The sequence below is a fragment of the Pezoporus wallicus genome, unplaced genomic scaffold (assembly GCF_028554395.1).
Source record: "Pezoporus wallicus isolate ANWC-B61680 ecotype Strahan unplaced genomic scaffold, APGP_CSIRO_Pwel_v1 contig_8057, whole genome shotgun sequence".
NCBI lineage: Eukaryota > Metazoa > Chordata > Aves > Psittaciformes > Psittacidae > Pezoporus > Pezoporus wallicus.
The window spans coordinates 1,719,284-1,734,078 of NW_026637044.1; the positions used below are offsets into that span (position 1 = coordinate 1,719,284).

Sequence of the window (14,795 nt, forward strand, 5' to 3'; positions counted from 1 at the left end):
CTTCATCCATTCTTGCAGCTAGGTCCCTCTTTGGAAGTGATACTTGAGGATCAATGACACCACAGACCCAAGAGGCACATGGGCTTTTCTAACACAGCATCATCTGCAGCTCAAGGACTTTGGCAGGGTAACAGGAGACCTGGAGTCTCAATTTGGCAGTTTAATTCAGTCTAGACTCAGTGAGAGGAATTGATTCTAAAAGTGCCAAAACTCTCAACTGATTATTACAGGAGCACCTGTGAGTAAAATGAACCCTGTACTCAGGTGAATGAGTCCAAGTTATTAATTATTCCTGTAGCAGAGTAGAGACAAGCAAACAGCCTCATGCACCTACAAGAGTGCATGAGTAGCATGCGCTTAGCATGCATTTAGTAGTATCACCTTGAATAAGGAGATAAAAGCAGTCAAAATTGACTAAGGGTGAACATATGGAGATTGGCCTTCTAAATCTTTTCTCTGTTATCTCCTTTCAGACACCTCTGGCCTCTGAAAGATCTCACCCTGACAACCAACCAGGTAGGAAATATTGCTAACAGCTAGCTTTGGTGTGTTAGTGAGCTGGCATCAGGCTACATGCTGGCGCTGGCTAATAATGGAGCTTCACCTAAGTAATCACAGGGCAGAAACTGTACTCAGAAATCAGAGCTACATGATGTGTGTTGATTAGTTATGATTTGTAGCTACTGTGTATGATTTTCCATGGATGGGAATGTGAGCTCCGAATAAGATTGCTTTGTAATGCTCTACTTGGTGGTGTTTCAAAGACATCTGTGTTCAGAGTGGCACTTCAGACATCTCGGTGTGTTCAGACTAGCATTTACTACAACAGCTTTATTTTGCCCTCTTTTATGGGCAGCAAATGTGTTTATTTTGGGTCCAGTGATGAGGAGCCATGTGGTGGCTTCCCTAAGAGATGCTGTAACAGAGGCACAACTCTTTGTCTCCCTTTCAGAGGAGGTCCCTTATAAAAGACAAGTGTTTCCTGTCTGCCACAGAATGTTTGCAGAAGCTCATGTAAGTCACTGTCCATAACCTCTGACTGATAACCAGGGATTTTCTATTTTCTGAGAAATGCCATACATTTGACATGGCTGTATTCATACTGACAGCACCACAGTGGATCCCCGGGAAAAGCTGGTGATCCTCCAGAAGACGTATGAGGAGATTGAGAGCACAGTGTCCCGGGTGGTGGAGAAGGACTACAAGCTTCCCATGGATGACCTGTTGCCTCTACTGATGTATGTTGTATCCCGAGCAAAGTAAGTGTAAGCTTTTCATTTCCCAGTCCTGCTGTTGTGTGATACTTAATTGGAGAAAGAACAGCCATGTTTCCAAGCAAAATAATTTACATTAAAAGCTAGGGTTTGTGTTTTGTACATGCTTTTTCCTGAGCTGTACTGGGGTTTCTGTGTGCTACTGTCTGCCAGGTGTGGTGTGATGGTGTTGGCCATGATATGTGAAGTGGCTAGGGACTTCCTGAGTGTACATCTCTTACCCGAGAGGATAATTCAGGGTTGTCATGGAAAATGCAGTCTTACATCCATGTCAGATTACAGTAGAAAGTAGGAACATGAAGCCTTTGAAGGCCAATTGTTAATGCCTTTCAGGCATCATCGGTATATCATGCATTTTCTGTTTTCCATGCTCAATGGGGCACTGTGGTCCATTTTGAAGACTAGGAAGGTCCTGAACACCGACCATCTAGTTATTAGACTTTCCCTGTGTAGGAATGACTTTGGCAGAAATGTGTCACATTTACAGAAGCTCTGTGCTGCTTTCAGTGTAACTGCAGGGACCCACTTGCATCCAGTAGAATGAAACTGTACATATTTATTTCCTGGTAAATTTGAGTGAAAATCCCTCACTGGCTTCCTGGATATGTTTGGTCTTCAAAAAAGGGTGAAATATTTGAACTTGGGGCCATGAAAATCCAGAAGCTCCCCCTGCTGCTGTCATGTTGGATGATACAGTTTTGTTTGCTAGGCAGCTTTCTCAACTGCAGGTGAGACAGGAGGGGAGTAAGAGATTGGAAAAAAATGAGAGTTTAAATTCTCTTATGATTATCTTTGCTGAGATCCAGTCATGTCAGATACCTCAAGGACTCAGCCTCCAGTAGGTCAAGGTGATACACAAGGAATCAGAAGTGGACTTACAGATCTGTGCTTTCTTCTCTCCATAATCTGATTTGGAAGTACATGCCCACAAACACTAGATGCCCAGAGATTTGTTCTAGTTGTGACTTTTATTTTTCCTAGAATACAGCATCTGGGAGCTGAAATCCATCTGATTAGAGACTTGATGGACCCTACTAATCAAGGAGGACTGTATGACTTCCTGTTAACTGCCCTGGAGGTAAGGAAATGTTTTCAGCAGTGAAAGTTGCAAACTGCATTAACCTGTGTTGAATAGTAGCAATACTGATGTGCTGTATCCTTAATTTTAGGGGGCTGCTTATATGCCTAGCACAGGAGGCTATTTTACTTCTAGTCTAGAGAATATGCCTATCATTCATTTGTAATGTGCAGATTTAATCCTGCTTTTGGGGGCAGTGTAGATTTGCTTTGTGTGCAGGAGACTAGAATTTAGGCCAAAGTTCCAAAACTTCTTAAAGGATTCCTCTGTTCCTTTCCCAGTCCTGCTATGAACACATACAGAGGATGAGGCTCCACCAGAGAGAGAACTGCCACGTGACTCACAGCTCCTGAGTCCGAGGACTCAAAGGGAGCCTCCTCTCTGCTGCACTTTTTGACCAAACACAGTTGGATGAAGAAGCAATTATGTCCCTGCTCTACTGGATGCTTTTTAAAAGGGAAGAATGGTTATGTATCAGATGAGGGTTTCTTGCTGGGTTTTCTCTTAGACTGGCTATGATTGTAAAGCACAGACATACAGATGCTGTGGACTAAAAGCCTTCAAGATGCAACTTCAGCTTGTGTTTGGGAATGTCTTTGCAGAAGGTGGCCAAGGTTTCTTTTTCCCTGTAGTTTTATTTCCCTTTCCTGCAAATAGCAACCTCCCTTGAAACCTCATTTAAATGTTCTTTTAGACACTGTGTTTGTTTTGCACTGGTGAACTGACATGAGAGGCTATTTATAGAAAATGGTCAAATTAAACCATAGGCAACTATTTTGGTGGGACTGTTTCTGGTTGGCAGAAATAATGGCATGGATAAGAGAGGCCATCTCCATCCTCCTAAACAACCCGCTCCCAGAGTAAGGTGGCTTTTCGTGCATCCCTAAGAGGATGTTTTTTTCCATGCCTCTTCCTACCCATGACAAATTCAGTACCTCTCCATTGCATTGTAAAGCTGCTATTGACTAACTTCCTTGTTTTATGATACTTACAAGTGTATATTTACACTCTGAAAACTCCTGTTAAATCTCAGGGATATCACACTTGCACCTTGAACATATTAGTGCTGCTTTGTAATTCTGCAGGGGTTTGTGTGTGCCGAAGAACATGCGTTGTTCTGGGGTAAGAAATCTCAAATCCTGGTGACAGAAAACAAAAACCACCTGGCTTTTTGCACTGACATATTGCTGCAAAACCACTGGTTTTCTAAGATGCACAGCTTTTGCTGACAGACCACCCACTGATGCCAGTGGGCTACAAATCAGATTAGAATTGGGCTGGGTTTTATGCTGCCTTGTGAAAGGCAAACAGGTATCTGGTATCCTGCTACTCTCAGAAAAAAATAGTAATGTTGCAGTTGCCTACTTAGAGCAAAAGCTCCTTTGAACTAGATTTTAACCTCCCTTTTTTTTTAGTTTTTTTAAAGTTCGACTTTAAAGCCCACATTTGTGACTTAAGGAAAACATAACAAAACTTCACAGGCAGCTTCCTCCTGTTTATCACAAGTATTATGCTTTAATAAATAGTACATAGATTATAATAGTTAATATATTGGTATGATAATATCCTAATGTATGTTTCACAGTAACTTTGTATTTAAATAAAACGGTTTAATTTTTAAGACTCCAGGCTCGCATATTTCTTATTCTGATCTTGTTGCTGTTTTCAGGCATTTGAGAATTTGCTTTCCTCTCTTTATCTTTAGAAAATATATGGCCCCCTCACTACTTTGATCATTCATAGGAATGGAGAATTTGGACTACAAATTAGCTTCCTAATGTAATTCTAGCAGACTGAATGCATAATTTGTTCCCTGCCGAATCGGTGAGGAGGACATGGCTTAAATTTTTAACATAATTTCCTGCAATTAAATTACCATTTTTTTCCACCATTGTCTTGCACTAAGTTTTAGCAGGCCTTATGAAGGAGGGCTCTTACACCTCTTTGGAGTTGAAGATGCTATGGTGTAGAGACAGCTCAGGTAAGGAGAGAGTAAGTAGTTGAGACTCACCTTCCTTTACTTGAATGCTTCTTTATTCACCCTATTTTCTTCCTTCCTTGACTACTTTCTGCAGGGAAGAGGAATTAACTGCAGAAATGATGCCTCTTCCCTGAGAACTGCTGCCTGGATTTTTGAATTACAGCAACCTCATGCCATCCATCCAAATGAGGCTGTAGTCAGCCAAATAGTACAGTGTCTAAACAGACCCTGGGGAATTTGAGATACTAGGTTCTTGGTGTAAAAGCTGGATTTGTATTTTTGCTGGTTTCACACAGCAAATCCAAGCAGTTCCAGCTTCACAGGATGTGAAATGAAAAGTACTGTTGATCTAAGCAAGCCCTTGATAAAATTGCAGCGTTTAAAGGGGTTGGTGCCTGTACCACTTGCACAGCATGCAGTGAGACAGGGGAATACAAGACCAAAACCATCCTTTCCAACCATTACACTGATTATCAGCTTTAAACCTCAACTCTATGGAATCTCACCTGATTCATATAAGGAAGAAAGCTGCAGCTGCCTGTCCTTGAGAATGTAAACAGATGTAAGTAACAGCTGTGAACTTTTAATTTCAGAGCTGCTTAAAACTGGCAGTTTTCCAGTCTAAAGAAACACCCTGCCAGAAGGTTGAATCACTGAGATGTAGTCACAGCTGTTTAAAAAAAAAAAGAAAAAAAAAGGCTGTTTTCTCCACATTGCATTTATCCATGCTCTGGGTATTGGTTTTATTTTCAGGTACCGCTTCCTTACTCAAAATGCAAAATTTCTACTAGAAAATAGGACATGCAAAACGCATGCACGTACAAACTCTAAATCATTATCTAGAAAACTGTAATTTTTCAGCCTACTGAGATTTCTACTATTGCACTAAACATACAATTAGTTGCTCTTACTAGTCATCTGGTTGAAAATTGAGGAAGTTCTTGAGCAGTGATTCAAGTGAGCCCTAAAGGGGCAACTAAGGTAACAGTGTGCAGCCATTTGTGCTTCTAGGCTTTCTTACCAGCCAGTAAAAGCAAGAGGGATGCTTCACTAGAAATACTCCTTGAGCCCAAGGGTTGCAAATTGTGCTAAGTAACCATGCAGTAGTGTTATTTGGTGTAGTAACAACATGGCTTTTTTAGGAGATAATACGAGGCTACTTGCTTGCTTCCCCGATTAATCAAATCTCTGCTTGATAAAATACTGTGCCTTGAAACAGCATGTAGAAATGTGAGAGTACGTTCCAGTTCCTTCTTTAGAGCGTGGGTGGAGTGCATGCTTAAATTATCAGTGGCAGATTTGCTGCCTGCGCTAATTTGCAACCAGGACTTGAGCTTCCTTATTATGTTAAATTTAAACCTGCAGGCCCTTGGAGCAGTATGAAGGCTGACCCTGCCTGAGACTTGCAGCTTTAGAGAGATACCACTTTACAGGACACTGGTACAGTCAGCTCTTCCACATCCAAGGTACAGCTGTTAAGCCAGCTCAGGCTTCAGTGGAATCTAATTAACTAGGGTATCCTAAAAAAAACCCAAACCCATAAAAAAAGAAAAGCTAAGCTGTACCTGGAAACAGGACAGGTCTCACGGTAATTTAGCTGTGACCAGACAAAGCAGAGCTTAACTGCTGGAGTCTGCAATGCAGGTTTGCTGTCTGTATGCAGTGCTCTCACTAGTAGGAGTATGGAGCAGACCACTGCAACCTCGCTCAGTGTAAGACCACTGCAACATCAGTGTTTAGTCCTGACAGACCTAAAGCTTGATGCACAGAGAATTTCTGTTCCCTCTTCCCTGCAGGCATATTTACCAGCAGGGTTCAAAATATAATATTAACATGATTTGGATTTTTCCTTTATCTGAGGATCTTTTTTTCCTGCCCAATTACTCTAGATATGCAAGTGGCGTCAACTTAAAAAGCATTTGGTTGTCTTATGAATGTACTCTCTCCCCACTCTATATTAAGGCTCTCTATACTTCAACTGCAAGAGCTATTAAACAGGGAGAAGTCAGTCTTCTACAAACATTTTGCCAAAGGCTCATTTTACAAAGAATGGAATAAATAGGAAGTTAGAGTAGTGCTGTATCTATTGCTGCTTTCAAGTGGTGGAGCAATGCCTCCGGAGGTGGAGAAAGTGACGTCAGGTCAAGTTTCTTGAAATCTTCATTAGCACTCAATGATGTTAACACCTTCACAGTCCTCTTTAAATCAAACACTGCATGGAGCATGCCCAAGGTGGAAATGGCAGCTTTTGGTGTGTTTTTTGATGAAGCTTCATCATCGAGGCCGTTTTCCAAGACGGAAATTCTGTTCTCTGCAATAACTTTGAGGAAGTTATAGAACTCCTTGTAGTCTATACCCGTGCAAGACTTCATGATCAACTAGGTTCAAAACAAAACAAAACAACCCAGCACTGAAATGAAAACAACTCTTTTCTTTATAGTAAGAATAATAAAAACATTTTATCAAGCTAGTAATGAGCTGGAATCATAAGTAATTATGTTTAATCATATTTTTTGTAATTCCACAACGGCACTAAAATTCTTAACCTTACTTGAAATACCACTAGACCCAAAAGCAACACTATTCTTGCTAAATGGCTGTGTTATTTGAAACTCTTTTTGAGGGATATCAACCTGCCAGCAATAACAGCCTCAAGAAATAAGTTTTACATTTGTTTCATGCTTAAGATTTTGGAAGCATACAAGATACAAAACCCTGCTCAGTACAGTCAGATGTTCTGAAAGCATCACTCTGCAGTTACAGAAACCTGCTGCCACATTTAACTTAATTTTGCTTGTTTCAGATTCACTCTTTCATCATGAATGGTCTTCAAACCAGTTATTCTGTGTGGGGCCTGTCTTGTCAGTTCTTCTGTTTACACAAAAAGCACTTATATTTTATAAAGGGGAATGTAAATACTACATAAAAGATTGATCCAGATGCTAATACTAAGCTTGAAGAGCAGATGAAGCAATAGTTTTCGAGACAATATCCTAACCTCCCTGACACATCAAATATGCACTGGCGTAAACATTTCCCTATCTTAATAAAGTAATATTTCATTCCTGCCACCCAGAGGTACCTGGACAGGCTTGAGAGGTGGACTTGTTAAACCTCATGAAGTTCAACAAGACCAACTGCAAGGTCCTGCACCTGCTTCAAGGTAATTTCAATCACAAAAATAGGCTGGGCAGAAACTGCACTGGGAGCAGTCCTAAGAAGAACTTTGGGGTGTTGCCTGATAAGCTCAAAATGACCTGGCAGCGTGTGGTTGCAGCCCAGAGGCCAACTGTGTCTTGAGCTAGATCACCAGCAGCAGAAACACCAGATCAAGGGAAAGGATTATCCCCCTCTGCTCCACTCTGGTGAGACACCCCCCTGCAGTGCTCAGCTCTGGGGCTCCCAGCATAAGAAGGATGTGGTTGGAGCGAGTCCAGAGGAGGCCACAAAGATGCTCTGAGGGCTGAAGCACCTTGACAATGAAGACAGGCTGAGAGAGCTCAGCTTGTTCAGCCTGGAGAAGAGAAGGCTCCAGGGAGACCTTAGCGCAGCTTCCAGTGCCTAAAGGGGTCAACAAGTCTGGAGAGTGGCTTTTGACAAGGGTATGTGATGACAGGGAAAGGGGGAATGGATTTAAACTGACAGAGAGGAGATTTAGACGAGATCTGAGGAAGATGCTCTTTCTTATGAGGGTGGTGAGACACTGGCACAGGTTGCCCAGAGAAGTTGTGGCTGCCCCATCCCTGGCAGCGTTCAAGGCCTGGTTGGATGGGGCTTGCAGCACCCTGGTCTAGTGGAAGGTGCCCCTGCCTGTGGCAGTGGGCTGGAACTAGGTGAGCTTTAAGGTCCAACCCAAGCCATTCTAGGGTTCTGTGATTTCCTGCAAAATGAAGTTGTCACCAGTTCCTACTTCTTGATGAAATGTACTAATTCCAGTATGAGGTTAAGGACTTTAGTGTCTTAGAGCTCTAATAAGGTGGTTCAAAGCATCCCTGAAGCATACGATTCCCTAACAGAGTCATGCAGCCAGCATCACATTGTTATACCTGGCATTGTAGGTGCCAATCATCCATAGGGTCTTTCCATTCATTAATTTCCCGCTGGACAGCTGCTAATTCATCCTGTAGGAAGCACCACATTATAGCCACATTGCAGCCATTCACCCAGTTGTGGTTAATGGAAATGGTATCCTCCTGAAGGAATAATTTAAATGTTTATTAGGCTCTACGAAGGAAAATGAGAAAAAACAGCTATATCATCACTGAGACTGCACAATGTAAAACCATATTCCTCAGCAAGGGAAATGCTTCTTTGGCATCACTGTGCTGAGAGACTGTCTTTCTAACATCTCTGAGCAACGAAATCTTGTTTCACTCTGTAAATTGGCAAACATCTTTACTTCCTCTGTCTAAGCATAACTTTCAAGAGCACAAATGTAGGAGAAGGCAGTGGGGAGAAAGGAATAAGGTTTTTAATGTTGGTTTGTAATTACGAAGACCAATTTGTTGGCATTTTCCATTATTAAATTACAATTTACAGTTAGAAACCAAGATTAACAGCCTCACCATAGGTCCATCTCATCTAGCACCCCATTTCTCAGTGACTAGTAGTAGCATCTAATGATGAAAAGTGTAAGAAAAGAGGGTGCAGACAGCTTCTTCAGTGACCCAAGGAGCTTATGAACTCAGGCTTGCTTTAAGCCATCATCTTGAGTGGCGACCAATAGACCTTTCCTCTGTGAATCTCTCTAAGCTTTTTGCAGCCCAGTTAAACTTTTGGCTTAAACCCACAGCATACTGTGGCAACAGAGGTTTGAACTGATTCAAGCTTGCTGGCTGATAATCAACCTGTGTGATGAAAACGATGGTATCAGTTACCTTACCAGATTGTAAACTTGATGATGCCATCCACTGGGGATGAAGACTATCTCCCCTGCTTCCTGCACAATCTCAACAGGGGGTTGACTTTGGTTGTAGCGAGGGTAAACACTCCTGTCCTGAAGGCCAGGTGCAGTCACATCAAAGGGCAAGTTGCCGTGGCGGTCTTTCAGGTACTCCTCCTGCCCTGCAGGGTACAACAGCCATTTCTTTCTCCCACATATATTGGCTGACCAGCTATAGGAACGGAAGACATCAGCATGGAATGGAGTCCTATGGGGCAAATCAGACATTTAAGTGAAGACAACCCTTAAAAGCTGTTAGATGAATTAAAATCTCTGATAATCAAACACACAGAAATCAACCTTTACTATGTAAACCTGATCCAAACCTGTCATCCTTTTAGTTTTGATTGTTTTATATATTAAAAGGCAACTATATCTACATAGTATTGCAGCCTTTTATACCCCATGTTTCTCCATCAGTTAGTTTTGAACCTGACCCACAAATACCTCAATGGCAAAAGATTCTGTGATGTGAACTGATGAGACTACTCTAAAGACAACTTTATCACCAACACCAGACTTAATTTTTCACCTGCAAAATATGTGACCAGCTCATCAGCACTGCTCCACCTCTTCTGACTTTGCAAATCACAAGTGCTGGATGATCCCCAGGGAGTTTCTGCTCTGAAACTTTATGCAAGCTAGCTCATCTTGTGGGTACAATTCAAGGCTTTTTGAAGCAAAAAAGAACTCTAGCTGGCTGCATAAGGACAGCTCACATCCAGAACCACAGGAGTTGTGCTTGAGAAACAAGACCGGCTGGGTTCAGGTACAACACTAAGCAGTAAGGCCAGACTCTCTCTGCAGGATGATGCTATCCTCCAGGACAATGTGAAACCCCCTGTAATATTAATTTAAAAAAAAATAGGATGTAAGAATGACAGAAACCACACTGGCTTACCATGAACCTTTAGGTCCCATATAGACAAACCGGTAATCATCCACAGCTATAGCATCCCAGTATTCATTCAGCCAGTCAGATGAGAAATACACAGGGGTTGTATAAACATCTTGCTCGGGGAAAGCTCTTAAAAAGATAATGTGTTGGAAATGGGTCTCAGAAAAATGAAATATTTCTCTTTTTACCTCAGTTTTCAAAACCCAGTTGCAAAGACCAAACAGGTCTCTAACAGGCCATTAATGCTTAGCTGCCATCTCCTTCACATTATTTGTTGCAGTGAACCCAGAAGAGGCCATTAAGATGCTCCAAGGCCTGGTGCATCTCAGCTATGGAGACAGGCTCAGAAAGTTAGGCTTGATCAGCCTGGAGAAGAGAAGGCTTCGGGGAGACCTTAGTGCAGCTTCCACTGCCTAAAGGGGCCAACAAGAAAGCTGGAGAGAGGCTTTTGACAAGGATGGGAAGGGATAGGACAAGGGGGAATGGCTTTAAACTGACAGAGGGAAGATTTAGATGAGATATTAGGAAGAAGTTCTTCCCTGTGACGGCTCTTCCCTGGCACAGGTTGCCCAGAGAAGCTGTGGCTGCCCCATCCCTGGCAGTGTTCAAGGCCAGGTTGGATGGGGCTTGCAGCACCCTGGTCTAGTGGAAGGTGCCCCTGCCTGTGGCAGTGGGTTGGAACTGGATTAGCTTTAAGGTATCTTCCAAACCAAACCATTCTATGATTCTACGACAACACTGAGTTGTGTGTAAAATTAATGCAAAGGTGCATTTCTGCCTCTCAGGAAAGCTGTGAAGCTAAACTATTTGGGAGACTCCTAGTTATGGCAAAGACAGTTTCTAATAAACACAATATTTATAGATGAGATGCCTGCAAGACTGGTTGTTCAACTGGTTGACAGGCTGGAGGTGTGAAGGTTAGGAGAGAAGCCAGGCTGTGGCATTTTTGACAAATGTGTGGCCTTCTCACACAGGATATGCTGCCCCCTTCCAACTGTAGGCTGCATGTCCAGGTTTTCTGTAGCAAGCCATGAAACCAGGAAAGCAGATGAACAGGGAGGCAGAGACTGACAGATTTCCTCTATTGTAAGTCACTGTCACAAAACTTATAACAAGAGCTCATCATAAGAATGTTGGATTACGAGCAGGATATGTTTAAAGAAGAAAAGAGTTGAGTAAAAAGACATTAAAGTCCTACACAGACATGAGAAACAGACAATGCATCCATCTCACAAGCAGCAGGCTGGAGAAGAAGTAAGGCAGAATACTGAGAAGAGAACTTGTAATGACTGGGAAGGTTAGCAGAAAAGAAAACGGATAATAAAGGATTGTAACTCATACATGCCTACTGAATCTTTTTTCTAACACAGACAGAAATATTCCTTTTTTTTTAAAAAAAAAAAAAGTAAGGTTTGCACTGTAGAAGTCAAACAAAAGGCAAATGCTCCAGCCACATGTTTCCACAGGGATAACACAGTCATTTAAAACATAGATGAGAAGGAAAGTGCTCAAGAATGTCAGCCTCTTCCAGAAACAGTGGCCTGCTTAAGGACCTTGCCATGTGAAATACCCTGATAACAGTGCAGCATAAGGCATGTATTTTGCTGTGAAGGCTCTAATAAACAGCACTGGTGGCATTTAAACTCTCAGGCATAGGAAGATGAGCACTAAGACTCTGTGGCAGCTCTCTGCTGTGAGTGGCATGCAGGGTTTCCACAGCACTCTCTTACCTGCTCAGGTGCCAGTCCTTTAGATAAAGACACCCTCGGGATGAACGGTAGCCATTTTTAATGTACTCTTTCCAGTACTTGATATACTCCTTGAAGGGGAGCTGCTCCTTCGGGTTAGAATTGTACTCCTTGACATCACAGTTGGCAACAGGTACTACAGCCTCTCCTGAAATATAAACTACTTCAGCCCTGGTGGGGACAGATTCAATGATGCTAAAACTGATCTTCCTTACCTTATCAGCTGCAGAGGCCTCTAATTTCTGGGCCCTATAATGTAATGCTAAGTACAGTACAAATACATAAAGCCTAGCTCTCACTCCCAACACCATCATTCCAGGTGAATGTGATTCAGACCAGAAGTTAGTTATTTAATGTGACCTGAATTTTCCTCTTAAACTATATTAGGATTGGGGTATCAGTTCCTACTAAATATACTAAAATTTTAGCACCTGAAAAGATATTTCACTGTAACTACAGAATATTTTCTCCTTGACTGAGAAAAGCATCAGGCTGCTCCTCTGGTTAATGTTAAGCAGGTTTATAAATTGGTATGGTTAAATTATACAACACCATTTCATTGTGGGAATAAATTTGAGATTAAAATCTGCAAAACATAAAGTGTGAGTAAGTATAGAAAATGAATGTATTAACTTGGAAAAAAGTCTGAAGAATTTCTAGGTTTTGTTTAGCTGTTCTATTCCTAAAATTAAAAATAAGCTGTCATTTAGTATAGAAAATTTTATTAGGTATTAACAATGCCATGACTTACCAAACTTCTGCAGCAGATAATCAAAGTTAGGCTTTCCATCCCAAGTCACCCAACTTCTCCTGCTGCCCCAGTCTTCAGTGAATTTAGCTGAGAAAATACAGGGATGGTTGGGAATCAAATAATCCCGGAAAAAGTCTGAGTAAGTGAATGATTCTACTTTTTCAATAAAGTCAACGTGTCCTCCGGGGAGGCAGAATGCACCCTGAGATGAACTGCTATAGTCACGAAAAAAGGCAGTGGAACAGGCAAATGTTGCCCTGTCCATGCAGGCTAGATATCCTTCCTGGCTTGGCCAAGACAGCTTTGAATAGATGCTATCCTGTTATGCTACAGCAAAAAAACTGCTTTAAAACATGGCTTGAGTCTTTAAATCCATGAAAACTCACAGGAAAATATAAATAGCTGGATGTAAACCAAGAAGTCATGCAGGAGCATCCCACCATGTTTGGCTAATTAGGATCTTTCATAGTTTATAAGGTTTAATGCCGGTGGGATATTTGACAAGACAGTCACCCTATGGATGGTGAAGATGTCGCTTTTCCCTCATCGCTTTCTTGACAAGGTGACCACGCTGTCTGGGTTCCTTCCTGTAACAACAGAAATGTTACTTTCAGCGGGATATCCCTGCTAAATGAATTAATTTCAGGGCTGGAGGGAAGGAAAGCTCCTAGGCATCTGGGGCACTGGAAAACCACTGCAGCTCAGTGGCAGTACTGAGGCTCACCCTTTTGTCAGCTGTAAACTCTGGCACGCCCCACCCTCCCCAAAACCTTTATGGGCCAGGCAGGAATTATAGGCTTAAAAGACAACCACCAAAAAGGTAAATAATAGTGAATAAAAGGGAGGTGTCCAGAAAGGCAGGGAAAACGGAGCACAGAGCGGGGGGAGGAGGCCCAAGGAGAAATAAGGTCATATAACCTGAAGGGATGGGCTTCAAGAGCGGGACAACACTAAGGGTGAAGGGGAAGAGGAGACCCGTGTGCTCATAGGGTCAAATGGGGCGGCCATGAGGCGGCTCCCCTTTACGGAGCTCCAGGGAGGGGACCCGGACCCCACAAAGCGTGGCACACGCAATCCCCAAGTTAGGCTCTCGGTCCGCCCGCGCAGCCTGCGTCCCGCAGAAGCTTAGAGGACACCGGGGGACGGATACTCACCCCCACCCCCTCGCGGCAGCACCCCGGGGCGAGCGGCGGAAAGGACAAGCTCCCGCAGCCCCTCACGGAACCTCAAAGCATGGGGGTCGAAGGGGGAGGTTGGTGGTGTTTGAGTAAGGGTATAGGAAGAGCGGTTTGGTCTGAGCCTGGGAGGAGGGTGAAGATGGAGAGGTTGGAGGTTGTCCTAGGAGAAGGGGTGGGGGTCTGGCTGAAAGTGGAGGGGGTGTTACGGGAAGGAGGACTTACAGGTAGGGGAAGGATAGACAGCAAAGGGGGAAGTGGTTCTGGCCAAGGTGTGTGGGTTGTCTTAGAGCTCTGGCAAAGGTGAGGATTGCAGTTGGGCCTGGCCTAGCAGTGAAGTGGAGAAGAGGATTTTGGGTGGCTGATCTACGGCTTTTGCTAGTATGACGAGGGAAAGAATGGTGTCTCTTATGATATTAAGGAAAGGACAGAGACTGGGTAAATATCTAGTTATGTTTGGGGTGAGGAAGGGGAAGGCTATCTTTGTACTTGGGGAAAAAGGAAGAGAAAGGGATGGAAATGTTTTTCAGGAGGGGGAGAGTGCTATCTTGAGGTAAAGAAGTAGTCTTGGGGTTAGTACTGGGGAAGGAGAAGGTAGTGAGAGAAGGGGTGCAGACGTGGAGCAGGGAATCGAGGTTTTGGAAGTGTACATATGTCTGTATTTTGGGTTGGAGAAGTTGAGACAGGGTTGAGATTAAAAGGAAAGCTGATGAGGTTTAACCTGGATGCTGTAAGGGGCTGATGTGAGTTAAACGATGAGAACTGAGGCAGTCCCGTCCTTTAATGTTTTTGGCAGAGGTGGATGGTCTTCTGTTAAGTTACTTTGTATCAGAAGCGGGTGGGATCAAAATGGCTTTTCCACAGAAAGATGAAAGCATGTTGATGTAGAGAAGCACCTCAAAGTGACTGGTCTTTAGAGGGGATCTGTTGTAATCTGTTTGCAAATGA

General features: G+C 42.9%; 2 protein-coding genes across 6 annotated transcripts in view; one reads left to right on the forward strand and one right to left on the reverse strand.

The window, feature by feature from the left end:
* Positions 1 to 3,975, forward strand: part of ALS2CL (ALS2 C-terminal like) — a 47,279-nt gene extending 43,304 nt beyond the window's left edge. For all 4 annotated transcript variants that reach the window (XM_057402872.1, XM_057402874.1, XM_057402873.1 and 1 more), the window contains exons 22-26: positions 474 to 516; positions 953 to 1,014; positions 1,110 to 1,259; positions 2,256 to 2,352; positions 2,634 to 3,975. In XM_057402872.1, coding sequence (XP_057258855.1) covers positions 474 to 516; positions 953 to 1,014; positions 1,110 to 1,259; positions 2,256 to 2,352; positions 2,634 to 2,705 — 424 coding nt within the window. In that variant the 3' untranslated portion in view covers positions 2,706 to 3,975. The remainder of the gene's footprint in view (positions 1 to 473; positions 517 to 952; positions 1,015 to 1,109; positions 1,260 to 2,255; positions 2,353 to 2,633) is intronic.
* Positions 3,976 to 5,252: 1,277 nt separating this feature from the next.
* On the reverse strand, positions 5,253 to 13,179 carry JMJD4 (jumonji domain containing 4). Of its 2 annotated transcripts, XM_057402879.1 has the most exons (7): positions 13,059 to 13,179; positions 12,673 to 12,759; positions 11,904 to 12,069; positions 10,177 to 10,302; positions 9,216 to 9,483; positions 8,380 to 8,526; positions 5,253 to 6,711 (listed from the first exon to the last, which is right to left on the reverse strand). In XM_057402879.1, the coding sequence occupies exons 1-7, from the start codon at positions 13,105 to 13,107 to the stop codon at positions 6,400 to 6,402; spliced, it is 1,155 nt and encodes a 384-aa protein (XP_057258862.1). In that variant the 5' UTR covers positions 13,108 to 13,179; the 3' UTR covers positions 5,253 to 6,399. The 2 variants fall into 2 exon arrangements, with proteins under 2 accessions (XP_057258862.1, XP_057258861.1); XM_057402878.1 differs by having other exon boundaries at positions 12,673 to 13,160.
* Between the last annotated feature and the right edge of the window lie 1,616 nt (positions 13,180 to 14,795).

Excerpts from the sequence above, each read along its gene's own strand:
- JMJD4 (XM_057402878.1), bottom strand. The coding sequence starts at position 12,937 with ATGGACAGGGCAACATTTGCCTGTTCCACTGCCTTTTTTCGTGACTAT. Across the intron at positions 12,070-12,672 it reads TTATCTGCTGCAGAAGTTTG|GAGAGGCTGTAGTACCTGTT; the intron begins GTAAGTCATGGC and ends TTTATATTTCAG. Across the intron at positions 8,527-9,215 it reads ATCATCAAGTTTACAATCTG|GAGGATACCATTTCCATTAA; the intron begins GTAAGGTAACTG and ends TTATTCCTTCAG.